The following is a 25,422-nucleotide window of genomic DNA, read 5'->3' on the forward strand; positions in this document are numbered from 1 at the left end:
TCTTTATTGATACTTCTCAGGTTCCCTACGTAACGGACTGTGTATATGGATCATGATCCCTTGAAACTCTCTTTTAAATTTTCTGAGTTAATTTCCGGTACTCAGCAGTGACGGTTCAATTCAACTTTACTTCAATGTGAGAAGTTTGTAGACTTTATTAAGGAACAAACCTCATTTTTTAAACAAATTCAAGTGAGAGAATGTCGAGTCTAACTGTTTTGGATACATTTAAGGTATATCTGTGAGGACAAGTAATTTCTTAATGTTGTAAGGGTTCATGTAGATCCCGCAGGTTAAGAACCAGACCAAGATCGAGATAAAATGCACAAGTTTATTTTGGGGAAGCAGAAGGGATAACAGGGTCAAAATCCTAAATTAATCTATACACACACACACAATACACAAGGGGTAAATGTACACTTTGGATAATGAGGGGGGAACCGACAGAAACTGGGGAAATTACTTAAGTATACATACAATCAACAGTCAGAATCAAGGTGATACTACGTGCCCCCAGCCTTTGACCAGTACGGGCACGGCTCTAGCTACCTAACCTCGGAACTCACCCCAGCCCAGTGCTAAAGTTAATACTAAAGTGCCATGAGGGGTCAAAAGAGGCAGAACAAAGGGAAACATGGTCCTTTATAGTTCTACAGCCGGTATTGGGAGGCCAATCACTCAAGGCAGGCTGGTCCCCATTGGCTACTGTGGCCAATGACTCGAAGCCAAATTCAGGGGCTCAGCAGGGGTTGGCCTAGGTGATTCACTTGGGCCAATTGGGTGAAGGTCAGGATTGAGACCAGGCAGGATGTCTGGATTCCAGGACCTGGTAATTTAGATGGGCCAATCGCGAGGGTCACCTTGATGGCTTGGGGTGAGTCTTGACCTTGATTGGCATGCAACGTGCCCTTTGAATAAGAGCACAGCAGCACCACCACGTGGTGGCTGCAGCCTCTCCATTACACTTATTCAGCAGGGTTAAAGAAACCTAAAAAGTACAGTTGTTATTACTGAATAAAAAAATTAATGAAATTGATAGATAATGCAGGTAGTCCCGACACGACCGTAATGGGGACCAAAGGATTGGTTGTAACCTGGGTTTGGTCGTAAGATGGAGAATGAGGACCTCGGGCTGCCAAAATGCACTGCCAAGTCAAGACCACCCACAAACTGGAGGAACAACACCTTAGATTCCATCTCAGCAGTCTCCAATTAGACTTCATCAATATCGACTTATGCAATTTCCATTCCTCCCCCAGTCTCCCTCCCCTCTACTGATTTCATTTACCAGAAGCATTGTACACAGAGGGCCTGGAACATTGTTGAGGATCCCTTCCATCCTTTCTACAGTCTCTAACCCAGTTGCATCAGGAAAGATGTACAGGAGCATCAGGGCTCAGTTTTCCAGGATGGCTAGCTGCTTTTCCCTCAGTCTGTGAGACTAACATTCCAGTTTCTGTGATGGAGGTTTCATTTTATTAACTTTGAATGTTATTTTACCATATTGTGGTAATACTGTTTGGTCTGAGGTTTGTGATATGCATTGTGCTGCGGTGAAACATTTGGTTGTATACAGTCATGCATGGTCAGATAACATTAAAATAGAACTTGATTTGAAGTAATGAGAAAATATAATAAAATGTTTTTTCTTTCTGCAAGGGGAATTGATACAAAAACAGGAAGATCATGATTCATTTAGAGAGGGCACTGGAATACCATGGACTAGATTGGGATTGTTATTTAAAGAAGGATGTTAAGGTGTTGGAAACAGTCCAGAGAAGGTTTACTGGGCCTGTACCTGGAATGGGTGGGGTGTCACATAAAGGCAGGTTGGATAGGGGAGCCTCATGCCCACTGGAGTCCAGAGCAGTAAGAAGTGACTCCATTGATGTACACAAGATGCTGAGGGACCTTGAAACATCGAGTACGGAGGGAACATTTCCACTTGTGGCACCATCATGAAACAGGGGTAATTGTTTAAAGATATGGGGGGTTGGCTTCCTCAGACCAGGCAAAGTATTTTCTGTCCAAGGGTCACTCTTTTACTCAAAGGGCAATCAAAGCAGAATTTTAAGGCAGATGGGTTCTCTGGGGATGAGAGCTTACTGGAGCTTTGTGGGAATTTACTGTTTATTCTGAAGATCTTCCTGAAGATCACTACCATCCATCCTACAGTCTCTGACCATTTCCATCAGAGGAGGTGCGAACATCTAAGTGGTCTACCACTTTTCCTAACCAATATGTATGTTTATATTATAAGCTTTGAATTATAACCACTTTGATTGAATTTGTCTTATGGAAGATCAGAGTGGTCGGCTTTGTATGTACCCAAAAGAGATGAGAGAGATTGTAAATGTTTTTTTAAAATCAGTATTCACTCAAGACAGAGTCATGGGAAGTAAGGAAAACAAGCAGCGAGGTCATGGAACCGAGACAGATTAAAGAGGAGGAAGTGCTTGCAGTCTTAAAGCAAATAAGGGTGGATCTCTCCCCAGGGCCTGACAAGACATTCACTCAGATCTTGAGGAAGTCTAGTGTAGAAAATGCAGGGTCTCTGTCTGAAATATTTAAATAGCCATGGGTGTGGTGCCAGAGGATTTGGAGGGTAGCTCACATTGTCCAAAGGCTCCAAAAATAACCCAGGAAATTATAAGCCAGTGAGCCTGACATCTGTAGTAGGCAAATTATTCAAAATTGTTCAAAGAGATTAGGTAGCCAGGGACTGATTGGGGATAGTCATCATGGCTTTGTGTGTGGTAGATTGTGTTTAACCAATCTTATAGATATTTTTGAGGAGGTTACTAGGAAAATTGATGAAAGAAAGGCTGTGGATGTTGTCTACATGGACTTTAGTAAGGCCTTTGACAAGGTCCCACAAGGGAGGTTAGTCAGGAAGGTTCAAACACGAGGTATTCATGGTAGTGAACAGGATTCGACAATGGCTGGACAGGAGAAACCACAGAGTAGTGGTGGATGATTGTTTCTCAGACTGGAGGCCTGTGACTAGTGGTGTGCCTCAGGGACTGGTGTTGGGACCATTATTGTTTATCATCTATATCAATGATCTGGATGATAATGTGGGAAATTGGGGCACAACTGTGCAGATGACACCAAGATTGGACATGTGGACAGTGAGGAAGGTTTTCAAAGCTTGCAGAGGGATCTGGACCAGTTGGAAAAAATGGGCTGAAAAATGGCAGATGGACTGTAATGCAGAGAACTGTGAGGTGCTGCATTTTGGAAGCACAAACCAAAAACACACATGCATGGTAAATGGTAGGGCATTGAAGAGTGTGGTAGAACAGAGGGATCTGGGAATACAGATACATAATTCCCTGAAACTGGTGTTGTAAAGAGAGCTTTTAGCATATTGGCCTTCATAAATCAAAGTATCAATTATAAGTGTTAGGATGCTATGGTAAAGTTGTATAAGACATTGGTGAGGCGAAATTTGGCACATTGTGTGCAGTTTTGGTCATCTAACTACAGGAAAGCTATCAATAATATAGAAAGAGTGTACAGAAAATTTACTAGGATGTTCCCTGGATTTCAGGAAATGAGTTACAGGGAAAGGTCAAACAGGTTAGGACTTTATTCCCTGCAGTGTAGAAGAATGAGGGGAGATTTGATAGAGATATTTCAAATTATTTGGGGGATAGACAGTAGAAATGTAGGTATGCTTCTTCCACTGAGGAGAGGTGAGTTACAAACCTAAGGACATGGGATAAGAGTGTAAGGGGAAATATTTAGGGAGAACATGATGGAGAATTTCTTCACACACAGAGTGGTGGAAGTGTGGAATGAGCTGTCAGCTGAAGTGGTGAATGAGAGCTCAATTTTAACATTTAAGACGTATTTGGACAGATACATGGATGGAAGATGTATGGAGGGCTATAGGCTGTCTGCAGGACAATGGGGCAAGGCAAAATAAATGGATCGGATAGACTAGAAGGGCCAAAGGGCCCTGTTTATGTGCTGTATGGTTCTATGGAAAATCAAACTGGAATTGCATAGAATTTTTAACATTGACCAAATATCCAAAGGTACTATGGAAGGGCAAGATCAAAAAAAGAACACTGTTGTTGGTGGGAGTCCTGTCTGATTCCTGAGCTCCAAATTACATACTATTTTACAGAAATCTGACCAGGCATAAGGTGGCATGGTTAAATGACCTATCGATCAGTAGGGTTTAGAAATTCTCTCTACAAGGGCTTTTGCACAAGATTTCTCTGCTTTTTAAAACACATGTAAGAGGAGTTAGCTCAGAATGAACAATTTTAACCTGCGCCTGAGACAGTTCTAGACTTAAAGGGTGCTGATTGACGCTGCAGTAATCTGGTTAAAATATTGGGCCAGGGAAGTGGAGAACATTGCCTTCTCTAGAAATATGCTATTGACCTGGAGTTGCCATGTTAATGGCAAAACTGTAACTTAAACAAGAATCTCCGGTATGAACAACCTCATGAGTCTGGGAGAACTCTACATTTTGGATGTAACTGAAATCTTGAACATTGTGAAATATCTAAAGGATCTTCACAGCAGCAGTTACAGGCAGCATCTGGCACTGAGCAACACAAGTAAACGTTTGGGGAAATCTCCAAAAAATTGCAAAAGAGGGGAGGTTTTAAAGAAAGTTTAGAAGAGGATAGAGAGACAAAGGTGACAGAAACCCAGAGCAGAACTTTGATGGTGAAGGTTCAGTGACTGATAAAAGGTGAAAGAAGGTGGAATTTGTCAAGGTCTGACTCAAATCTCTGGCGACTGTGAGTCAACTCCACAGTGTGATCATGGTGGGAAAGTTTTATCCTTTGGACAGTCAGATGCCCAGGAGTAGTCTTGTGCTGAGCAGGTGGTTCACTCAAGTTTGTTCTTCTTACGACCCTTTACTCGGTGCAGACAAAGCACACAGAACTTGACCAGGAGGTAGACAAGAAGAAGGGTAGCAGCGAGAAGGGTGCCAATGACATCCACACAGTGGTACTGGATCCAGTTCAGATCGTGAGCTGCCGTTTGCAAATGTTTAGCCCCTCTGTGCTTCATCACGAACTCCACCCAGTGGACAGAGAGCTCCAGGGGGTCAACTGGGCGATCCTTGTGCACTGAAGACAGCCTCATCATGGCTTCCTTGTACCTGTAACATAGAGTTGGAGTACAGTCAAGACTACAGTCCCCATTGAAGAGCTCCCTGAACAGTTCCAGAAATGGGAAGATGCCATTGCATCGATCCCGCTAGTGCAGCATTGTGGACAGACTGAATGGTTTTAAAGCTTAAGCATAACAAAATTAATTTTATATTTTAAGGACAGGCACTTTTACTTTTTAAAGGCAGGTATGTAACAAAAACAGCTTCTTTCCCTCTGCCATCAGATTTCTGAAAGGACAATGAACCTATGGAGACGAGATCATTTTCTCTCTTTTTGCACTACTTTAAAAAAAAAACTTGTTTTATAAGCTCTGACTGTGTGCGAATCTGTATGCATGGGGCGGGGGGGAAGGGAGGGAGGAACTGTTTAGTTTTGTGTTTGTAAGAAAAAGTTTAATATATTGTATATTTAAAATGTTACTATGTATATTTTTGAAAAAATCAAAAATAAAATATATTTTTTAATGTATTTGCGTAATTGTTATTTTAGCGTAACTTTACACTTTGTTCTGCACATGCTGCTACCAAAAACAACAAATTTCATAGCCCAGGTTCATGACTATAAACTAAAACCTGATTCTTGAGGGACCCTTCCTTTATAACATCCAGATCTGCTGTATTTTATATTTTTCAGGCAGCCACAAACAATTTGAGGATCTCAGGTAGCTCAAGGTTACGTAAATGTCACTGACCTGCTTTCGTTGATTACACTTTTCAGTGCGTCCACGAGGTCCTGGGAATGGATATCTTTCAAAGACAAAGCAACTGCAACTCCATGACGCATGATGTGCTGCACATTTTCTGCCTGATCTCCAAATAATGGCATCATGACCATGGGCACGGCACCACAGATTGCCTCATAGATCCCGTGTGTTCCTCCGTGGGTCAGGAAAGCCCGTGTTTTAGGATGCGCTGGACCACAGAACAATGGAGAATGAGAAATAAATCCCATTGATAGACAGTGAATCTTGAATCAATCAACTTCAACTTTGCACTGCATTAGAAGACACCACAAGGACTTCAATACAAACACTTCAAGGCAATTTTCCTGTGAAGGTAAGTAATGAGATTCCATTTGGGGAGGTAAAGGCTAGAAAGTACTTATGAAAATTGGAACCCAACTATTCAGGAGTGCAGGTAAGAAACAGTGGAACACACAAAAAGTGGTCAAAGTTTGGACAATTCTTTTGCAATGACAATGTTTGGTCAGATGTTAATTTTAAATCTGAGTGTTACAAGCCCAGAGGACCCCAAAATCTAGCAGTAGTAGATATTCACCGAGACAAAAGTTGTTTTTAATTATCTTTAAACATGAAAACAGAATCACACTTTAACTTATCACTATTAACTTAACCCCCTTCTAATTCTAAACGCACATGTATGTAATGTGTGTGTGTAAGTTCAGAAAAGTTCTTTGGTTTACAGTCCAATCTCCTCATTCCTCCAAGTTCACTGGTTGCAGGCAATTCTTACACTGTGCACAGAACTCTCTCTCTCTCTGAGAAAACCTGTTTGACTCTCTCTGCTTACAAAACCACATGATCCTCTAACAATTCTCCTTTCAAACAGCAGCAGCTCCAGCCTGCTCTTTCATCTGTTGCCTTGGTAAACAATAATATATTAATGACATCTCTTGAGCACTCTTCAACGCTCTTGCAAAAAGATGTGAGAAACCACTATGTCTCCAGTATTTCAAATAAGATCTGTTTTAAAATGTTTGCATGTGACCTACTCTAACAAACCTTTCCCAATTTATCTCCCAAAAACATTTCTATATACTCTGTCAATGTTAACATTGTTTTTTTCTCCACAGAAGCTGCTGCATCTCCAGAGTCTCCTGTTTTTATTTATGTCACACTTTTGCTGGTAACAGTTCAAGCCATGTATAAGGCTGCTAAACAAGATGAGATCTGATGGAATTAATGGAAGGATACTAACATGATTGGCAGGAAACAGAGAGAGGGAATAAAGGGATCCTATTCTAGTTGGCAACCGGTTACAAATGATGTTCCTCAGGGGTCGGTGTTGGGGCCACCTCTTTTTACGTGACATATACTGTAAATGATATGGATTCTGGAATAGATGGTTGTGTCTAAATTTGCAGATGATTTTAAAGCAAGTGGTAGGCCGGGTGGTATTGAGGATACAGAAAGACTGCAGAGAAACTTGGATAGATTAGAGAATGGGCAAAGGGGTAGCAGATGAAATATAATTTTGGAAAGTGTATGGTCATGCACTTTGGTAGAAGAAATGGACAGGCAGATGGGGTGAAAATTCAAAATTCAGAGATGCAAAGGGACTGTGGAGTCCTCATGCTGGAAACCTAAAAGGTTCCAGGTTGAGTCAGTGGTGAAGAAGGCAAATGCAATGCTGGCATTCATTTCTAGAGGAAGGGCATGTAAGAGCAGGGATGTAATGTTGAGACTCTAAAGGATGTTGGTGAGGCCTCACTTGGAATACTCTGTGCATTTTTGGATGCATTATTTGGGAATAATATGCTGGTGTTGGAGAGGGTTCAGAGAAGCTTTACTACTAGAATGATACCAGGAAAGAATGGGTTACCTTATGAGGAACAATTGTTGACTCTTGGACTGTACTCATTGGAACCTGAGACATTTCAAATGCTGAAAGACCTGAACAGAGTAGATGTGGCAAGGTTGTTTCCCATGGTAGGGAATTCTAGGACAAGGCAGCACAATTTCAGGATAAAAGGGCACCAATTTAAAACAGAAATGCAAAGAAATTTCTTTATCCAGAGGGTCGTGAGCTTGTAGCCAAAGGCGGCTGTGGAAATGAGGTCGTTGGGTGTATTAAAGGCAGAGATTAAAAGGTGTTTGATTAAACAAAGCATCAAGAGTTACGGGGAGAAGGCCAGGGGGTGGGGCTGAGTGGGAGGATGGATCAGCTCATGATAGAATGCGGAGCAGACACAATGGACTGATTGGCCTACTTCTGCTCCTCAATCTTGAGATCTATTTTGATTGATAGGTTTTCGTTATCTAAGACATTGGGGAGTTTGGAGAAAGGGTGGAGAAGTAGAGTCAGACCACAGACCAACCACCATCTCACTAAACAGCAGAACTAGCTTGAGCTCTGCGCAGCCACTTTCTGACCCTAAGGTGCTCCATTCAGAGTTAATTTCTCCCTGGAACATTGCGCCAGAGGATGAGTCATGGATCATGTTGAAGTTGGAGGAATGGGAAGAGATTGAGGATGTACTGATCCTCCACTCATCTCGATAGTCCATGGGAAGATCTGTTGTGATGTCTTGCCCTTAGGGAATGAGAGGTAGAGCTTTCTCCTAATGATTGGAAGCATATATGCAGTATTCACAGCCAGGGGTGCTACCAGCTGTAGTATTCATCATCTGGCCACAGTCAGCTCTTTTCCCCCCCTTATGATTGGATGCTGAAACTCAAAGATAACTCTGCTCAGCTCTAAGCCCCAGCAGCAAGGTGGGTCCAGTGCAATGGGAGCTCTTTAGCCTATTGGCTGCCATTCTGATTCATGCAAGGTGTCTGGGGATGCAGCGGATTGCCTGTTGCAAGAGGAATCTGGGAGGAAAAGCTCGTCAAATTGCATTCCTTCCAACTTAATGCTCCCTGCTAGAAACAGGAAGGAACTTCAGCGAAGGAGTCCATTCCTCTTGTGAGCAGGTCAAGTGTAGGACCTGTTCTCAATCCAACTTACATTGGGGGCGGGGGGTTGACATTTTGCTGTTCCTTACCCAGTAAATCATTCTGTGGCAGCCACTCTATCAGCTTGGTGTTAGGTGCCAAGGCCGACGGCGTTTCTCCACGGTGTCTCCACACCACCTGTCACAGAGAGGGGCAAAGGTCAGCTGCAAGGTCACAGAGGCAGAGTATCATAGAATTAAAGAGTTATCCTGCATGGAAACAGGCTCTTTGGCCCAACTTGGCCATGCTGAACAAGATGCCTATCAAACCTAGCCCCATTTGCCTGATAGTTTCTCAAGAAGGGTCATCAACAGGAAAAAGTAATGCTGGAGCAACTCAGCAAGTCAGACAGCATCCATAGGTAGTAAAGGGTAACCAATGTTTCAAGCCTGGGCCCTTCATCCCCCTATCTCAATCAGGCATCTGCATGTTCATTCTTATATCTGAAGAAGGGCCTAGGCCAAAAACGTTGGTTATCTTTTACTTCCTGTGGATGCTGCGTGACCTGTTGAATTTGTCCAGCACGTTTATGTGTTGCACCAGACCCCAGTATCTGGAGCCATTCTTGTATGAAATATGAAACAGTAATCCTGGTTTTCTCACCACAGATGCTGACTTCTCTGTGTGCATTGCTAGCATTTTGCAGCATCACGAGGAGGTACAGAATGTAAACAAGTTCCATGTCCCACTAAATCTGCTCTGACCATCAATTATCTCTTATTGCTCATCTTACATTGATCCTGTCTTTTATTTTCCCACATTCTCATCCATTCCTCCAAGATTCCACCACTTACCCCCATGAGAGATCATTTATAGCAGCCAAATAAGCTACCACTCGCACATCTTTGAGAAGTTGAGATTGAACCCTTGTCGCTGGTGCTGTGAGGCAGTGTTCTGCTACCTGCGTTATTGCACTGCCCCATATTTGTAGTTGTGTTTGGTTTCCCTCTGCAATGAAGCCTTCTGAATGACTACACATGAACTGGGTACCTTGCATCTCAACCCAAAGTCAGGCCTGGGATTAATCACAGGCAAGTCCTACCATCTGAGGGCTTTGGGATCTTGGAGCAATTGGTCCCTCACTATGGAGGGGACTGAAGCATGGAGAGCTGTAGACATCCACCCCTCTGGGAACAAACCAGTTCTGAGAGGTGGAGCCCATTCAACAAGCTTGGAAGGGCAACAACACAGGACAGAGCTTAGTGGGTGTTATGGTTGAGGTTTAGACAACGGGGAAAGAACAGGAACCTCCAGGATTACTCTTTTGAGGCACAGACTGGAGAATCCCATTGTCCTCCTCCTGATCTTCAACATTCTCCAATTCTCCAAGTTTTCTCAATCCCTATTTTTAAGTTTAAGTTCTTTCTGACCTCTCCTGGGTCTGTACAGTTATGGAACCCAGTTAACCTAAGATGGAGTCCCTGTGCCTGGTGTCGAAAGAGCAAAAGACAATAGTTATTGTGATTGAAATGGATGAGTTAAGTCGCGTTCACAATGAGCATAAACATCACGGGAACATTGTGCACTCGGCTTTGTGAATGTGTCGTGCAATTGGTGATCACAGACTGCCTCCGTTTGTAATCACCTTCTGTGGAATTTGACCAAATGCTTTTGCAATCTGATTGGCTGTTGAAATTGGCATGTCAGAAACCATGGATCCGAAGGAGAAGATCACAACGCCATGTTCTCCAGAGCTATTCACAAATTCTTCCAAGTCCTGGAAATTATGAAACAAAGTTATTTTAAATATTTAATCAATATAGACTGAAAGCTATATCAATATTAATAAATGATGCTTATTCAGAAAACCTTCTTGATGCTCAGCCAATTGTGGAAAAGTCATTTGTGGGATTTGTTCTGGATAATATATCTGTGAAGATATTGGTGTGGAACATAAAAGTTGCCCTTAAAATTCTGTTCATTCTTGTGCTGTTCCATTGTCTAGTTAGGCCAACCATTTTAGCATTTACTAGAATCTAAAAATGAGTTAAGGGTATGTGGAGGATGCCATATAAACATCATTGGACCATGACCTTACAGGTTTGGGGTAACTGCCATAAAATGCTGCAGAATGTAAAATTTATTCTCGTGAGCTCCCTGTCAAAAAGTTTATCGGTAGTGAATTTTAATCACTCATTGGAGAGTTGAACCTTTCTTTTATCTAGCTGACTGTGTTGGTTCAGAGCTCCCTCCTCTTGTGCACAAATCTTGTCAAATTCTTCATGATTTCTAGAAATGCATTTGTGACTCAAAACAATTACAGATGTCATGAAAGTTGCCCATGTGCTTGGCATTGGGGAGGAAAGCTTCAGTCAACTAGGATGGAAAAGGAATTTTCCATTGATTACAAAATGCCATGGACACCACTTATGATGCTCTGTGGCTGAACAAAGGTTGAGAACCCAATCTTAGATAATGTGCTTTCTATCATTAAAAAAACCTCAACTGCTTTAACAGCAACACTGCTGCTTGTATGGACTGAGGAGAGTGAGAAGTGGAGACACACAGCGTTACTCCACAGGGTCCTACCTCCCTGGTCTCACTGCCAATGGCTCCATACAGATTTGTTAAAAGAGCCGATGGTGTTTTATTTAAAATCCTGCAACTGTGGGTTCTGTTTCCAAGATGATGGCACCTGTGTTTTGAGTGGTCACAAGGGTTGCAGACTTAGGGGATGCAGTGAACTGGAACAGGGCACCAGTAATGGTGAGAACACCACCTTTTGAGAAGAAGCTGCAGAGGAGTTAACCCTGAGGAGGGTGATCCAGTGGCAGACTAGCGAGGACCTTGCAGCTGAAGGACACACACAAGTGGCGAGCTGTTTGTGACTTGTGGATGAGGAACCCTCACAGGCTGTGGGCTGCTAGCAACTGGAGGTTAAAAAACTCACACCAGGCTGTGGGTTGCTGGAGACTGGCTTATAAGAACTAAGTATCAGAACAGGAATAATTATGGAAAAGGATGGGTCTGGTCCTTGAGTTAAATTGGAGAAAGGCAGATTTTGATAGAATCAGAAAGGACCCAGCAAGTATGGATTGGGTCAGGATGTTTTCAGCAAAGGTGTGCTTGATAAATGGGAGGCCTTCAAAGGTGAACTCCTGAGTGAACAGAGTTTGTATGATCCAGTCGGAATCAAAGGCAAAGTTAACAGGTATAGGGAATGTTTTTTCAGAAATTATGAAGGAAGAAGGTGCAGGCAGGTATAAGTAGCAAAAAACAAATGAAGTGTTTGAGAAATTTAAGAAATGCAAAAAAAAAAATTACAAGATAGAAATCGGAAGAACTAAAAGACATGAGATCACTTTTTATCTGCATTTACGCAGGAGGCAGACACAGTCTCTGCAAGTGAGGCAAAGCAGCAGTGAAACCAATAACCCTCCACAAATTCCAGAGGTGGAGGTGCTTGGTGTGTTGAGCCAAATAAGGGTGAGTAAATCCCCAGGACCTGACAAGATATTCCCTCAGACCTTGAAGAAGGCTATTGCAGAAATTGCAGGGGCTCTGGCAGAGGTATTTAAAACATCTTTAGTCATAGGTGAGGTGCTGGAAGATTGGAGGATTGTTTAGGTTGTATAAGAAAAGGTTAATTAATAAATCAGTCAAGGATATATAATTGGAAGGTTTTCCAAGAGATCAGATATATAAGTATTTGGATACACAGGGACACATAAGGGATAGTCAACGTGGTATCACCTACGTGGTAGGTCATGTTTAACAGATCTTAAAGAGTTTTTCAAGGAGGTTGCCAGTAAAGTTCATGAAAAAAAGGCAGTGGATGTGTCCTGACAGACTTTAATAAAGACTTTGACAAAGTTCTGCACAGGAGTTTAGTCAAGAAGGATTAGAAATTTGGTGTCCTAGATGAGGTAATCAATTGGATTTGTGGGAAAAGATAGAAAGTGGTAGGAGATTATTGCCTCGCTGACTGGAGGCCTGTGACTAGTGGTGTGCCTCAAAGATCAATGTTGGTTCCATTATTGTTTGTCAACTATATCAATGATCTTGATGATAATGTGATAAATTGGATCAACAAGTCTGCAGATGACAATAAAATTGGATATGTAGTGGAGTGGAGAACAAAGTAGGCTTCCAAAGCATGCAGAAGGATCTGGATCAACTGGAAAAATGGGCTGCAAAATGGCAGATGGAATTTAATGCAGACATGTGTGAGGTGTTGAATTTTGGGATTACAAACCAGGGCAGGAATATCACAGTGGTTGTAAGGCACAGTGGAATGTGGTAGAACAGAGGGGTCTGGGAATAAAGAAATATAATTCCTTAAAAATTGCGTCACAGGTATATCGGGTCATAAAGAGAGTTTTTGGCACATTAACTTTTATAAGTTAAGTATGGAGTGCAGGAGTTGGGATGTTTTGTTGAAATTGTGTAAGATATTGAAGTTAAATTTTAAAAATCTGAGATGCTGGAGTACTCGTCACCTACCTCCAGAAAAAAAATGTCACTAAGATTGAAAGAGTGTAGAGAAAATTTACAAGGATGTTGCTGGAATTTGAGGAGCTGAGTTACAGAGAAATGTTGAATAGGTTGGGACTTTATTCCCTGGAACATCGGAGAATATTTGATCGAGATATACCAAATTATGAGGTATTGATGGGGTCAATGCAAACAGGCCTTTTCCACTGAAGTTGGGTGAGACAAGAACTAGAGGACAGGAGTTAAGGGTGAAAGGTGAAATGTTTAAGGGGAATATTAGGGGAACTTTTCACTGAAAGTGTGGTAAAGGTATGGAACAAGCTGCCAGCAGAAGTGGTAGATATGGGTTCGATGACATTTAAGGGAAGATTGGACACGTACATGGATGGGAGAGGTATGGAAGGCTATGGTCCAGTTGCAGGTCAATGAGACAAGGCAGAATAATAGTTTGGTATTGACTAGATGGGCCAAAGAAACTGTTCCTGTGCTAAAGTATTGTATGGTTCTAAGCCATAATTTCCTTCAACCGGTTTCTTCTTTTGTTTTATTCATAATATATTTATTGAACATTGAAACAACTTTGTTCACATTATACAGATTTACATTACCCACCCCCCTCCCCCCTGCCTTTAAACAGAAAAACCAACACACATATACAATACATAAATATAAAAGCAAAGTAAATAAATACATTCCCTATATAACTGGAACATTAAAGAACAAAAAGGAAAAAAATCCCATACACCCTCAAATATATACATATTGACCCCCCCCCACCCCCCATCCCAACTCCCTGACCACCTTGGGTAATTTGCTGACAGTATCAACAGAATATTACCAATTATGCTAATACATACACCACAGAATCAAACATTTACTTCATAAGCACTCATAATTCAGAGAAATAATGCACAAGGGGTTGCCATTAATGAAAAAATGACACCGTGGACCTTCAATGTACATTTGATTTTCTCCCGTTTAATGAAGAAAATGATGTCTTTAATCCATTGTGTATTAATGCTTTGGTTAGGACTTTTTTTAATGGAAGGGCAAAATGGCAAGGTTGTCGATACAGAAATTGACTTGGAAATATGCTTTAGGAGGATTGTAACTTCCTCATTTTCAACATTATTATGAAGAGGCACAATTGAAATTCATTAACAATGTTTGAAGTGGATAAACCTTTGGTTTGGGCTAAGATTGAATTGCCTCAGATAGGTGAATAAAGAATGGATCATTTTATTTATAAATGGAATTCTCCACTTCTACAAAAGTACAATTTATTAGTGTTGAAGTATTTAATGGAGTGATGGAGTAAAAAGAATAGTGTTAGAGGTATGGAAGGTAAAATTTCTGCTAAAACTCCTTTTTCAGTCAATAATCAATTTTTGAAACTTTGGGAATAGAAAGGTATTAAGTTGGCAGAGGGTTGTTATGAAGCTGGGTATTTTATTTCATTTCAAAGAATGAAGGAAAAGTAAGGGATTTCTTTGAATACATTATTTACTTATTATCAGGTTCGAGCTTTGTTATGAGGTAATTTTGGACGTACATTAAGGTTACCCGGATGATCTAGATTTAAAAGTTTACTTATGGAAGGAGGTAAAAAGGGATTTATATCTGAGATGTATGCCCTATTACAACACAAAATGTCCAAGCTGGATATCTATAATGCGAGGACTAAGTGGGAAAAAGATTTGTCTATTTCAATTTCTCATGATAATTGGATGACCATATGTGAAGATATTATGACTAAATTAGTGAATGTAAGATATAGATTGGCTCATTATAATTTTATGCATCAGCTTTATTTGGCTCCTGAGAAGTTAAAGAAATATGAATTTATTTCTTCTGATTTGTGTTTTCGATGCCATAAACAAGTTAGTTCTTTTTTTTACTTCTGTTTGGTTGTGTGAGACAGTGAAACCTTTTTGGAATAGAATTATGGAATTTTTAGAAGGTTTAATTAAAATTCAAAATTTCACTTGATCCTATAGTATTTATATTTAGTTATATAAAAAATCTGAGTTTGGAATTAAAATTAGATAAGTTTCAAATTGCATTTTTAAGATTAGCACTAGCTGTGGCAAGAAAATGTTTGGCCTGGAAAAATTAGATTGATTTAAGTATTCAACAGTGGGATGCAGAAATGAGGTCTTGTATTTCGCTGGAAAAGGTAACATATAATTTACATAATAACTATCCCTCTTTTGTTCAGGTGTGGAGCCCGTATATGAAATATATGGGTTTAAATTTATAGTAGTTTTTTTTTCCCTCCCCTTGTTGGGTTGCATCAAACGTGACATTACTGGTTGATTGTTATATGAATTTACTGGTTGATTGTTATATGAATTGATCTCTTTTTTCTTTCTCTTTCTTTTATTTTGGGGTAGTTAGTGGGGGTGGAAATATAGGGGAGAAAATATTATGTATATTTGTATTTTGTTTTTCATTGCATGTTTTATTTTGAATAATAAATAAAATATTAAAAAAAAATGAATGACACCTATCAGACTTCCAATGCAATAAAATTAAATGCTGAGCTAATGAAAATATCAACACTATTATGCAGTGAGATTTGGGGAATTGTCAGAGATATCAAATATTGAAGTCAACCAGCAGGCTTGCAAATGAACTTTGAATATTTTGGGTATGTGCTAAAGACTGCACCCCACAACTCCTGTATTTTTGGGCACTGATAAAACATGAAACTTACATGGCAAGGGGAGCCATTACATCTATTGCAATTGACCTGGATGCATGGCTGACAATTTAGACATCAATGATAATTTAGATGTCAATAACAACAATGTTCCCTCTTTTTTTGATTGAAATAGTTATATTTACAAGTCATTCAGAAAGAGAGGTTGTGGAGACTTTAGAGAGAGTCAACATGAGTTGGATGGAAGAAGGTAGAGGCTGAGAGTGAGGAGATGAGGTAGTGTGATAGCAACACAATGCAGACCAGCCATTTTCAGCCTTTGTTTTGGCAATGGTCCCCTTAGGACTCTGCTCAAAGTGTATGGGCCCATTTCCTTGTGAAGCAGTCAAGTTTAGTCAGTTTGTTCAGTACTTCTTTCAACATGCTGTAGCCCCGGTGGGGTGGGGGGGGGGTGGGTGAAGGGAGGGGACCCATTTGAGAATAGGTGATTGGGGATATGTCACATGGGGAGAGAATGCTGAGAAAAGTAAATGGAGGAGGACAACAGGGTGAGGGAGAGAGAGAAGGAGCATATGGGAGAGTGAAAGGAGAAGGAGGTGGTTACAAGAACATGGGGATGAGTATGTACTGGAGTATGAGTGCAGTGAACTGAGATTCACTGGTGGTGTGTTATACTAATGGATGGCTCCACCTCCCAGTTCCACCCCTATCTACCCTGGTTTTCCGCCAACATCCAAAACCCCTCTGAAGACCACTGTAAGACCCTACCCTCAGTTATAAACTAATAAAAGCACATGTTCTCCCTCCAGTCATGCGATCTTTTATTCGTGCTACAATTCTATGAGCTTATTCCCTAAACGATGGAAGTGCTACTCAAGCCTTGTTTGCTGCTGATAGACCCCCCTGTCCCCCGACGTGGCTGAGGAGTTCATGTGCAGACTAGACTGCTTCCAGGCCTACCTGAATGTGTGTGACCAGAGACGTCTTCCACACAGATGAACTCAGGAGGTCCGCACTCATTTTGAGGGTAGGAAAGAAAGAGTATGCAGTCATCAGGGACTGCACTACATGTGATTCTGCCACCGAGGGTTTGAAGGCTCAATACCTGAAGTCACAAAACAAGGTGTAGCAAGGCACCGACTATGTCACCAATGGCCAGGAGAGACCATTGATCACTACCTGCTGGATCTGTGGACGCTTTCCAAGAAGTGCAGGTATGAAGCAGCTACAGGCCACGTTCACGAAGAAGAACAGACCTGGGACACTAGTCCCAGGGGTCCACTTGATGTACATGAGGCAGCGACTGCTCAAGTTGGGTAAGAAGGACCTGGCTAGCTACGTTGAACTGGTCAAATCGTTGGAACAGGCCAAGCTCGAGAACGATGACCTCGAAGCCAGCGAGTCGCTCACCCAGGTGACCCCTTCCAAGGACCAGCTGCTCCCAAAACCCCAGCCCTAACGGCTGCCGCTTCCCGTGATATTGAGCGCTCCCGCGCTAGGGAATGGTTTTTCTACAGCAAGAGCCAGCATCCTCAATCACATTGCCCGACTAAAGACTCAGTGCGTACCAGCTGTGGCAAGAAAGGACATTGGGTGAGGGCTCACTACGTGAGGGGGAAGCCAGGGCAAGTCCGTGTCCTGCACTGCTCCCAGATCTGACTCCAGCCCAAAGTCATCTGCCCCAAATTCACCCGAACCTACTTGCTCTGCTACATGCTGACAGAAGGTGGCAGTGAGGAAATGGTACGAAAAGGTTCGGCGTCTATGGTGCCATGACCCAAATTCAAACTCGGTGCTATCATCGTCAGAGGAGGAAGGAGGGCGGCCATCTTGCCGCACCACGAGGTTGATGCTATATTACCCATGGGCAACCCAGGACGGTGGGGGCTACTCAAGTGAGGAGTATGGGTTGAAGGCTACCTTCCTCTACCTCAATAATGCCACCATCTGTGGCCACACCTTGGAAGAAAATGAAGCCAATCTCCAGAGTTTCCTCTGCATGGCGAAAGCCTAAACCTCACTTATAACTCTGTCAAGTGTGTATTCAGGACTAAATATCTGGCTATCCTTGGCTACGTGATGGAGAATGGCATCATTGACCCCGATCCCGATAGGATACGCCCCCTGTTAGAGTTCCCCGTTCCCAGGACCACAAAGGCTTTGAGGAAATGTCTGGGGTTTTTCCTCATATTATGTATAGTGGATCCTTCAATACACTGATAAGGTTCGCCCTCTCTTAAAAACCACTATTATCCCCCTCTCACCTGAGCCCAAATGGCTTTTAGCTACCTCCGAAATAACATTGCGAAAGCTGCCATGCATGCAGTGGATGAGAATGTGCCTTTCCAAGTGAAAAACAATGCTTTGGACGTAGCCCTGGCCACTACCCTCCATGGCCGCTACCCTCAATCAGGCGGACAGGTCGGTTGCATTCTTTTTTTGGATATTACAAGGCCACGAGCTCCGGAAACCATCTATGGAAAAGGAGGCTCAAGCCATTGTAGAAGACCTGAGGCACTGGAGACACTATTTGGTTGGTAGCAAATTTATGCTCCTCACTGACCAGCGCTCTGTCGTATTTATGTTTAATAATGTCAAGAGGGGAAAAAATCAAAAATGTCAAAATTGCGAGGTGGAGGTTCGAGCTCTCCACCTACAATTATGACATGGCCTATCGGCTAGGAGCCCTTAATGACCCTCCAGATGCCTTATCCAGAGGAAGCTGTGCCTCTGCACACACTGGCCAACTGCAGACTCTGCAATAATGACTTTGCCATCCAGGGGTTACCCACATGGCTCATTTTGTCAAGGCGCGCTATCTGCCCAACTCCTTGGAAGATGTCAAGGAAATGGCCAGGTCTTGCCAGGTCTGCGCGGAGTGCAAGTTGTACTTCTGCTGTCCTGCAAAGGTGCACCTGATCAAGTCATCCAGGCCATTCGAATGGCTCAGTGTCAATTTATAAGGGCACAGTTTCTTCCTCTCTGTCACTGATGAGTACTCCTGTTTCCCGTTTACCATTCCATGTCCAGACATGCCCTCTTCGTCAGTCATAAAGGCCCTACATTCTATTTTCACCCTGTTCAGGTATCCCAGCTACATTCATAGTGACTGGGACTTATCCTGTATGAGTGACAAGCTACATCAGTACCTGTTGGCCAGGGGCATCGCATCCAGCAGGACTATTAGCTCCAATCCCCAGGGGAATGGGCAGGTTGAAAAGCAAAATGCCACTGTCTAGAAGGTTATCAAATTGGCCCAGAAGTCAAGAGGCCTTCCAGACTCACGCTGGCAGGAAGTCCTTCCTATGGTGCTCCATTCGATCCAGTCACTACTATGTACTGCGACCAACGCTACTCCTTACGAGCACCTATTCAATTTCGAAAGAAGGTCAGCATCGGGAACCACACTCCCAATCTGGATCATTACTCTTGGTCTGGTCCTTCTCAGGAAGCATGCAAGGAGAAGCAAGACCAACCCTCTGGTGGAAAGGCTGAAACTGCTCCACGCCAATTCCATGTACACCTATGTGGAGTACCCGGATGGCAGGGAGGACATTGTCTCCAACAGGGACCTGGCACTCACCAGAACAGAGGGTCCAATGCCTTGTGCCCTGTGAGTCACAAAGCTTATTCCCAGTCAGGGCCTCAGGGAATCCGGTTCAGGAGGAAAGCGCATCCCCCTCCACTGTAGAGCCAGAGACCCTGCCTGCTACTCCTCCCTCACAAGGGGACCTGGAGACTCAAGGAACCCAGGGTCCTCCCGTGTTTAGCCTTTCCACCAGGATCTCCAGACCCCCCCAGATGGTTTAAATTTGTAAATAACTTTATCTTTTTGAATTTTTTTCTGAATCAATGTTCCTTGTATTCAACCACAGACCCTAAATTCTGCAGAAAAGGGTGAACTGAGATTCACTGGTTGTGTGTTATACAGAAGGCTGGTTCCACCCCCATCTACCCATATATAACCCTGTTTTCCTGCCTAAACTCTGAGCCCCTCTGTAAGACCCTACCCACAGTTATGCTAATAAAAGCGCATGTTCTCCCTCCAGTCGTGAGAGCTTTTATTCATGCTACAATGGGGGGGGGGGGGGGGGGGTGTAGTTGTAGGCCAGATTGAGGGTTATGAATTTAGGGCCAGGTAAATGTTAGAGGCTGTATGGAGGATTGTGAGGAGTCTGAGGTGTTTTCAGAGTGGGAGAGGAAAGGGCTGCTTGGAAGAGAGTGGTGAATGAGAGAGGGAAAGATGTTGCCGGGGAGAGTCAGTAAGAGGGAGATGGGAGGAGAGAGCGAAAGGTGAGAGAAACTCGGGGATACGAGGTTGAGACCATGAGCTTACAGCTGCATCAACCATGTAGCTATCCTGCCTACTGTGTGGGATCTCCCTATGACCCCGGTTTCTCCCACTAGTTGCAAGTGGGTGTGTGTGGGGTGGGGGGGTGGTGGGGAGAAATCTGAAGGAGGGGGGTGTTGACGGAAATGTGGGGAGAAAAAAATAGGATGTGTGGGATTGGTTTGGTTTAACTGGTGGCTGATAGTTACCATGGGCCCTGTTTCCCTGGCCTGCAACCATATAAGGGGAAAGTGCGGAGAGAGGAAAATGTTGAGGGGGCAGTAGGGCAGCTTGAAGGGAAGACACGGTGTGGTGGGAAAAGGTGGTGATGATCATTCAAGGAGAGCTAGGAAGAAAGTCCTGCTCTGATGAGACTCACCTGGAGTACTGTGTATAGGTTTGGTATTCAGGTTTAATGAAGCATACAGAGGCAGGGCAGAAAATGATTCATGAATGAAGGGCGAATGAATAAAGAAAAGTGGAATAGGTTGGGTTCATGATTTCCTGGAATGAAGGGTTAGCATATACAAGGAATGTTTAATGCAGTGGTTCTCAACCTTTTTCTTTCCACTCACATACCACTTGAAGTAATCCCTATGCCATCGGTGCTCTGTGATTAGTAAGGGATTTCTTAAGGTGTTATGTGAGTGGGAAGGGAAGGTTGAGAATCATTGCTTGAGACCCAATTGTTACTGAAATATTTTGCATGAGGAAATTGTCATTGGCCCATTTCCTTTGGAGTTATGAGACCGTGCACATAACGAGTCAATTAGGGACGATTAAAACAGTGGTTTTCAGACATTTTCTTTCCACCCACATATAACTTTAAGCAATCCCTTACTCATCACAGAGCACTGATGGCAAGGGAATTACTTAAAATGGTATGCGAGTGGAAAGAAAAAAGGTTGATCACCTTTCTTATTTCTTTAATATTTCTTGGAGTGTACTCCTTGGAGTTTAAAAGAATGAAGGGGGACCTCATAGATGTATTTTGAAAGTTAAAAGACTTGGACAGGGTAGATGTGGCAAAGCTGTTTCCCATGATAGGGGAGTTTTGGACAAGTGGGCACAAGTTCAGGGTTGAAGGGTGCCCATTTAGAGGAATTTGCTACCTCAAGCAGCTGTGGAGCTCAAGTTATTGGGTGCATTGAAGGCAAAGATTGATAGGTATCTGAATAGTTTGGGTATCAAAGGTTATGGGGAGAAGGGAGGGTAGAGGGGCTGAGTGGGAGAATGGGTCAGCTCATGATGCAATGGTGGAGTGGAAATGATGGGCCAAATGGCCTAATTCTGCTCCAATATCTTATGATCTTATAATTCTTTTGAGTTTAGAAGAGAGTTAATCTTATTGAAACAAATAGACAGAGGATTTGTGAAAATGGGTAGTTGATGGCCAATGCAGAATGGATGGGTTGTAGGGCCTGTATCTTTCCATGACACTGATACATTTTCCTTCATTCTCTCTCTCACCACCCTCTCCTAAGCAGTCGCTCCACCCCCCCCACCACCCCCCTCACTAACTAACAACCCATAAATCCTCTAGACAGACTCTACCATTTACCTGGCCCCGTATATCATAAATTAAGAGTTTGAAGTGAGGGTATGGGCCCTGGTAGGGTAGTCTACAATTAGAGGTCTAGGGGTATTCTGGTGTGGCTGGAAATATGAAATACAGGTATACCCCACTTTACAAAACTAGAGTGCTCCTACGAAACCTTTCATAAGCCGAAATGGCATAAAGTGAAGACACATTCACTACTGTGGAAAGCTATTTTTGTAAAAGCCAAAACCCATTCAAATCCTTTCTTAAAAGTACATTTTCATAATTCGTAAAGCAGGGTATACCTATACTTTGGACTGAGAACAGTATGGCACAGGAACAGGCCCTTTGACCCACGTGTCTGCACCAAATGCAATGTCAAAGTTAAACTCAATCTGCCTGCACATGATCCATATCGTTCCATGCTCTGCAACATTATTATTGTACCTCTTCCCACCACTACTCCTGGCAGCTGTTGCACACACACCAACTACCCTCTGTGTATAAAAAAATTCCCCCTATCCCCTTTACCTTAAATGCATGTCCTCTAGAAATTGACATCTTTACCCTGGGGAAAAGATTTTGACTGCCCACTCTTTGAATCTTTCTCATTATTTTATAAATTTCTATCAGATCTCTGATGCTCCAGAGGAAACACCCCATCCTTTTCTTATACAAACAGCCTCCTGATAAATCCCCTTGGGTACCCTTTCCAGGTTGGAAATAGAAATACTAGAAATCCTCTGCAGTCAGACAGCATCTGTTGAGTATTTCAAGCACCTTCTACTTTAATATGTATTTTTCTCATAAAAAAAGTGTGCATCTGCCATTGACTGCAGATGTGCCTGGATTCGTTACAGAAACACATATACGCTCACTACATCCACCCCTACACTGCTCCTACCTGAGGCAAGGGTTTCCTCTCCTTGCAATTCATGCCTCCAACAAGGACCATGTTGGGCATCAGGGGTCTTGGGTACTCCAGGATGAAGTCGTATCTCAGCAGCCAGATGGAAGACTGACTCAGCAGCTGGACCAGCGACAAGTCTCTCTGGAGGAACCTGATGGCCAACTCTTCAAATGACGAATACACAAAATGACAAAGCAATGTTTCCAAAAAGTTTCCCATCAAGTTTTCAGCTCGTTGGACAAAGTTCATCCGGTCAGTGTTGCCTGTGAACATTCTTGGCACAAACGAGAGTGGCCTGGGGCACTGAGTGGCTGAATATTCTAAGCCACAAGGGATTCCTCGGAGCAGGTTTACCGTAGAGAGGGAGAGGTGCTCGGCAACAATTACACCACAGGGTGAAAAAGGGTCAGTCAGCAGGGCATCAAATTTTTCTTCAGCCAGCTCCCTCATCAGCTCCGTGTTAAAGAGTAAATGTTCACAGTGAGACAGGACAAATTGCCTGTAATTATTTATATGTTGTAAGGTGTCCATAACTCTTTCATAAAAGGTCCCATTGAAAAAAGCCATAAGTACCAGATTTCTGTGTATCTGATCCACTTTGTCCTTGCTGAAGGGAATGAAATAAGTCTTGCTGGTGTAGTGATGGGACGCCTTAATCGTCAAAGAGTTTTCAGGGTAGGCAACAACAACTTGGTGCCCTCTTCCATGAAGCTCCTCCACGATGGTCCGCATGCTGAGCCAATGACTTCCGTCGACAGGAACACACAGCAGCTTCCCACTCTCGGCCGGGATCCAAAACCAATGCAGGAAAACCAGGAACCACCCAAACAGGCCAGTGTAATGACAAATCAGAGCCATCCTCGGAGGCAGCTCAGCCACTGTAACAGAGTCCGAAGAGCCCTTAGCATTTAAATGCCACCCAGTGAATCCCTTGTCTGACCTTATTTAAAATATTATCTTTGACCGGTTTGTGAAAGTTGGATGGTTAATATTTAACAGCGCATACCACAATTATTTACTCTGGATTCCATCTTCCAGTTAATTTTTGCTCATTACAATGATTGCCCTTGGTAAGCAATGGTGGTCCCACTATTGCTGGCCCCAGAGCTCTCAGTTGCTTTACAGTTCCTGGTCCAATTAGCATCTGATGATACCAGCACTGGCAACCTTGGCCTTCTTATGACCGCACAGAATAAGCAAGGTTCATGCTGGTTTCCAGCAGAGCAATCCCATTCCTTTTCACTTCACCCTTATCATCCAGCAACCTGTTCTCTCTCGCACGCGCCTCAACTCCCAGTCAGTCCACTTGGTACTTACCCACAGATAGGAGTTTGTTGCAGCAGCTCAATGAGTTACCAGCAAGAGATCAGGTAGCTCCCACTGCAGCCTTGGAGAATATTGGACAAATACTGCAAAGTGACAGATAAAGGGCTGAGAGTTAAAGACCATAAGAGCAGAAATAGCCATTCCACCCATCGAGTCTTCCTTGCCATTCAATCATGAGCTGATTAATTTTCCCACTCAGCCCCACTGCCCACTCTTCTCTCCATAACCTTTGATGCCCTGGCTAATCATATCAATCTCTCCCTTAAATGCACCCAGTGACCTGGCTCCACAACTGCCTGTGGCAACAAATTCCATGGATTTACCTCCCTCTGGCTGAAGAAATTCCTCCGCACCTCTGTTCTAAGCAGATGCCCTTTAATCCTGAAGTTGTGCATCCTTGACCTCGACTATTCCACCATGGGAAACAACCTTTCAACATCTACCCTGTCCATACCTTTCAACATTGAAGTGTTTCAATGAGATCCCCCCTCATTCTCCTAAATTCCAATGAATACCAGCCAAGAGCTGTCAAATGCTCCTCATATGATAGCCCTTTCATTCCCAGAATCATCCTGGTCATTTCTGACCTTTTCCAACATCACAACATCCTTTCTTAAATGAGAGCCCCAAAACTGCTCACAATACTCCAAGTGAGGTTTTACCAGTGCCTTATAAAACTTCGACATCACATCCCTGCTCTTATATTCTATTCCTTTTGAAACAAATGTCAGCATTGCATTTGCCTTCTTCACCATCGTCTCAATATGTAAGTTTACCTTCAGGCTGTCCTGCACGAAGACTCCCAGGTCCCTTTGCATCTGAAGTTGCAGCCCTTCACTCAGCGGCATAGCACATTTTCTTTTTTTTTTTAATTTTTAATTTTTCACACCATAAATCACATTAACCATGATACACACTTTTTCCTTTTCACACATATACAGTGCCATTTTCTACCCCCCCTCCCTCCTCCCATCCCTCCCTCCCTACCTCCCCCCTCCCGTCCATTTAAACTACAAAATCTAGGATACATTAAACCAGTCAAACAATGTTGTCATTCAATAAAAATACACAAGAAATTCCACTGATTCCATTCTTTTCATTTCCTTCTCCTTCCGTTAATTTAGGTAGTGATTGTCCCCGGTAGGTTTTCGCTATTGTGTTTCATGTAAGGCTCCCATATTTGTTCAAATATTTCAATATTATTTCTTAAACTATATGTTATTTTTTCTAATGGAATACATTTATTCATTTCTATATACCATTGTTGTATTTTCAAATTATCTTCCAATTTCCAGGTTGACATAATACATTTTTTTGCTACGGCTAGAGCTATCTTAACAAATCTTTTTTGTGCATCCTCCAAATCAATTCCAAATTCTTTGTTTTTTATGTTACTTAGG

The 25,422-nt window shown here is 42.8% G+C and overlaps 1 protein-coding gene across 1 annotated transcript; it reads right to left on the reverse strand.

The window, feature by feature from the left end:
- Positions 1 to 311: 311 nt before the first annotated feature.
- LOC138761662 (UDP-glucuronosyltransferase 1A1-like) lies at positions 312 to 23,623 on the reverse strand. Its single transcript, XM_069934197.1, has 5 exons — positions 22,691 to 23,623; positions 10,406 to 10,537; positions 8,871 to 8,958; positions 5,836 to 6,055; positions 312 to 5,131 (listed from the first exon to the last, which is right to left on the reverse strand). Exons 1-5 carry the CDS (start codon positions 23,552 to 23,554, stop codon positions 4,855 to 4,857), a joined length of 1,581 nt encoding a protein of 526 aa, XP_069790298.1. The 5' UTR covers positions 23,555 to 23,623; the 3' UTR covers positions 312 to 4,854.
- Positions 23,624 to 25,422: the final 1,799 nt, after the last annotated feature.

The sequence above is a fragment of the Narcine bancroftii genome, chromosome 4, assembly GCF_036971445.1.
Source record: "Narcine bancroftii isolate sNarBan1 chromosome 4, sNarBan1.hap1, whole genome shotgun sequence".
Lineage (NCBI taxonomy): Eukaryota > Metazoa > Chordata > Chondrichthyes > Torpediniformes > Narcinidae > Narcine > Narcine bancroftii.

What these genes read in the sequence shown, in the direction of transcription:
- LOC138761662 (XM_069934197.1), bottom strand. Translation starts at nt 23,554, where the DNA reads ATGGCTCTGATTTGTCATTACACTGGCCTGTTTGGGTGGTTCCTGGTT. An exon ending in TTGGTCAAATTCCACAGAAG is followed by an intron (nt 8,959 to 10,405) that starts GTGATTACAAAC and finishes TCTCTGTGACAG; the next exon opens with GTGGTGTGGAGACACCGTGG. An exon ending in GCCACAGAATGATTTACTGG is followed by an intron (nt 6,056 to 8,870) that starts GTAAGGAACAGC and finishes TCTGTGGTCCAG; the next exon opens with CGCATCCTAAAACACGGGCT.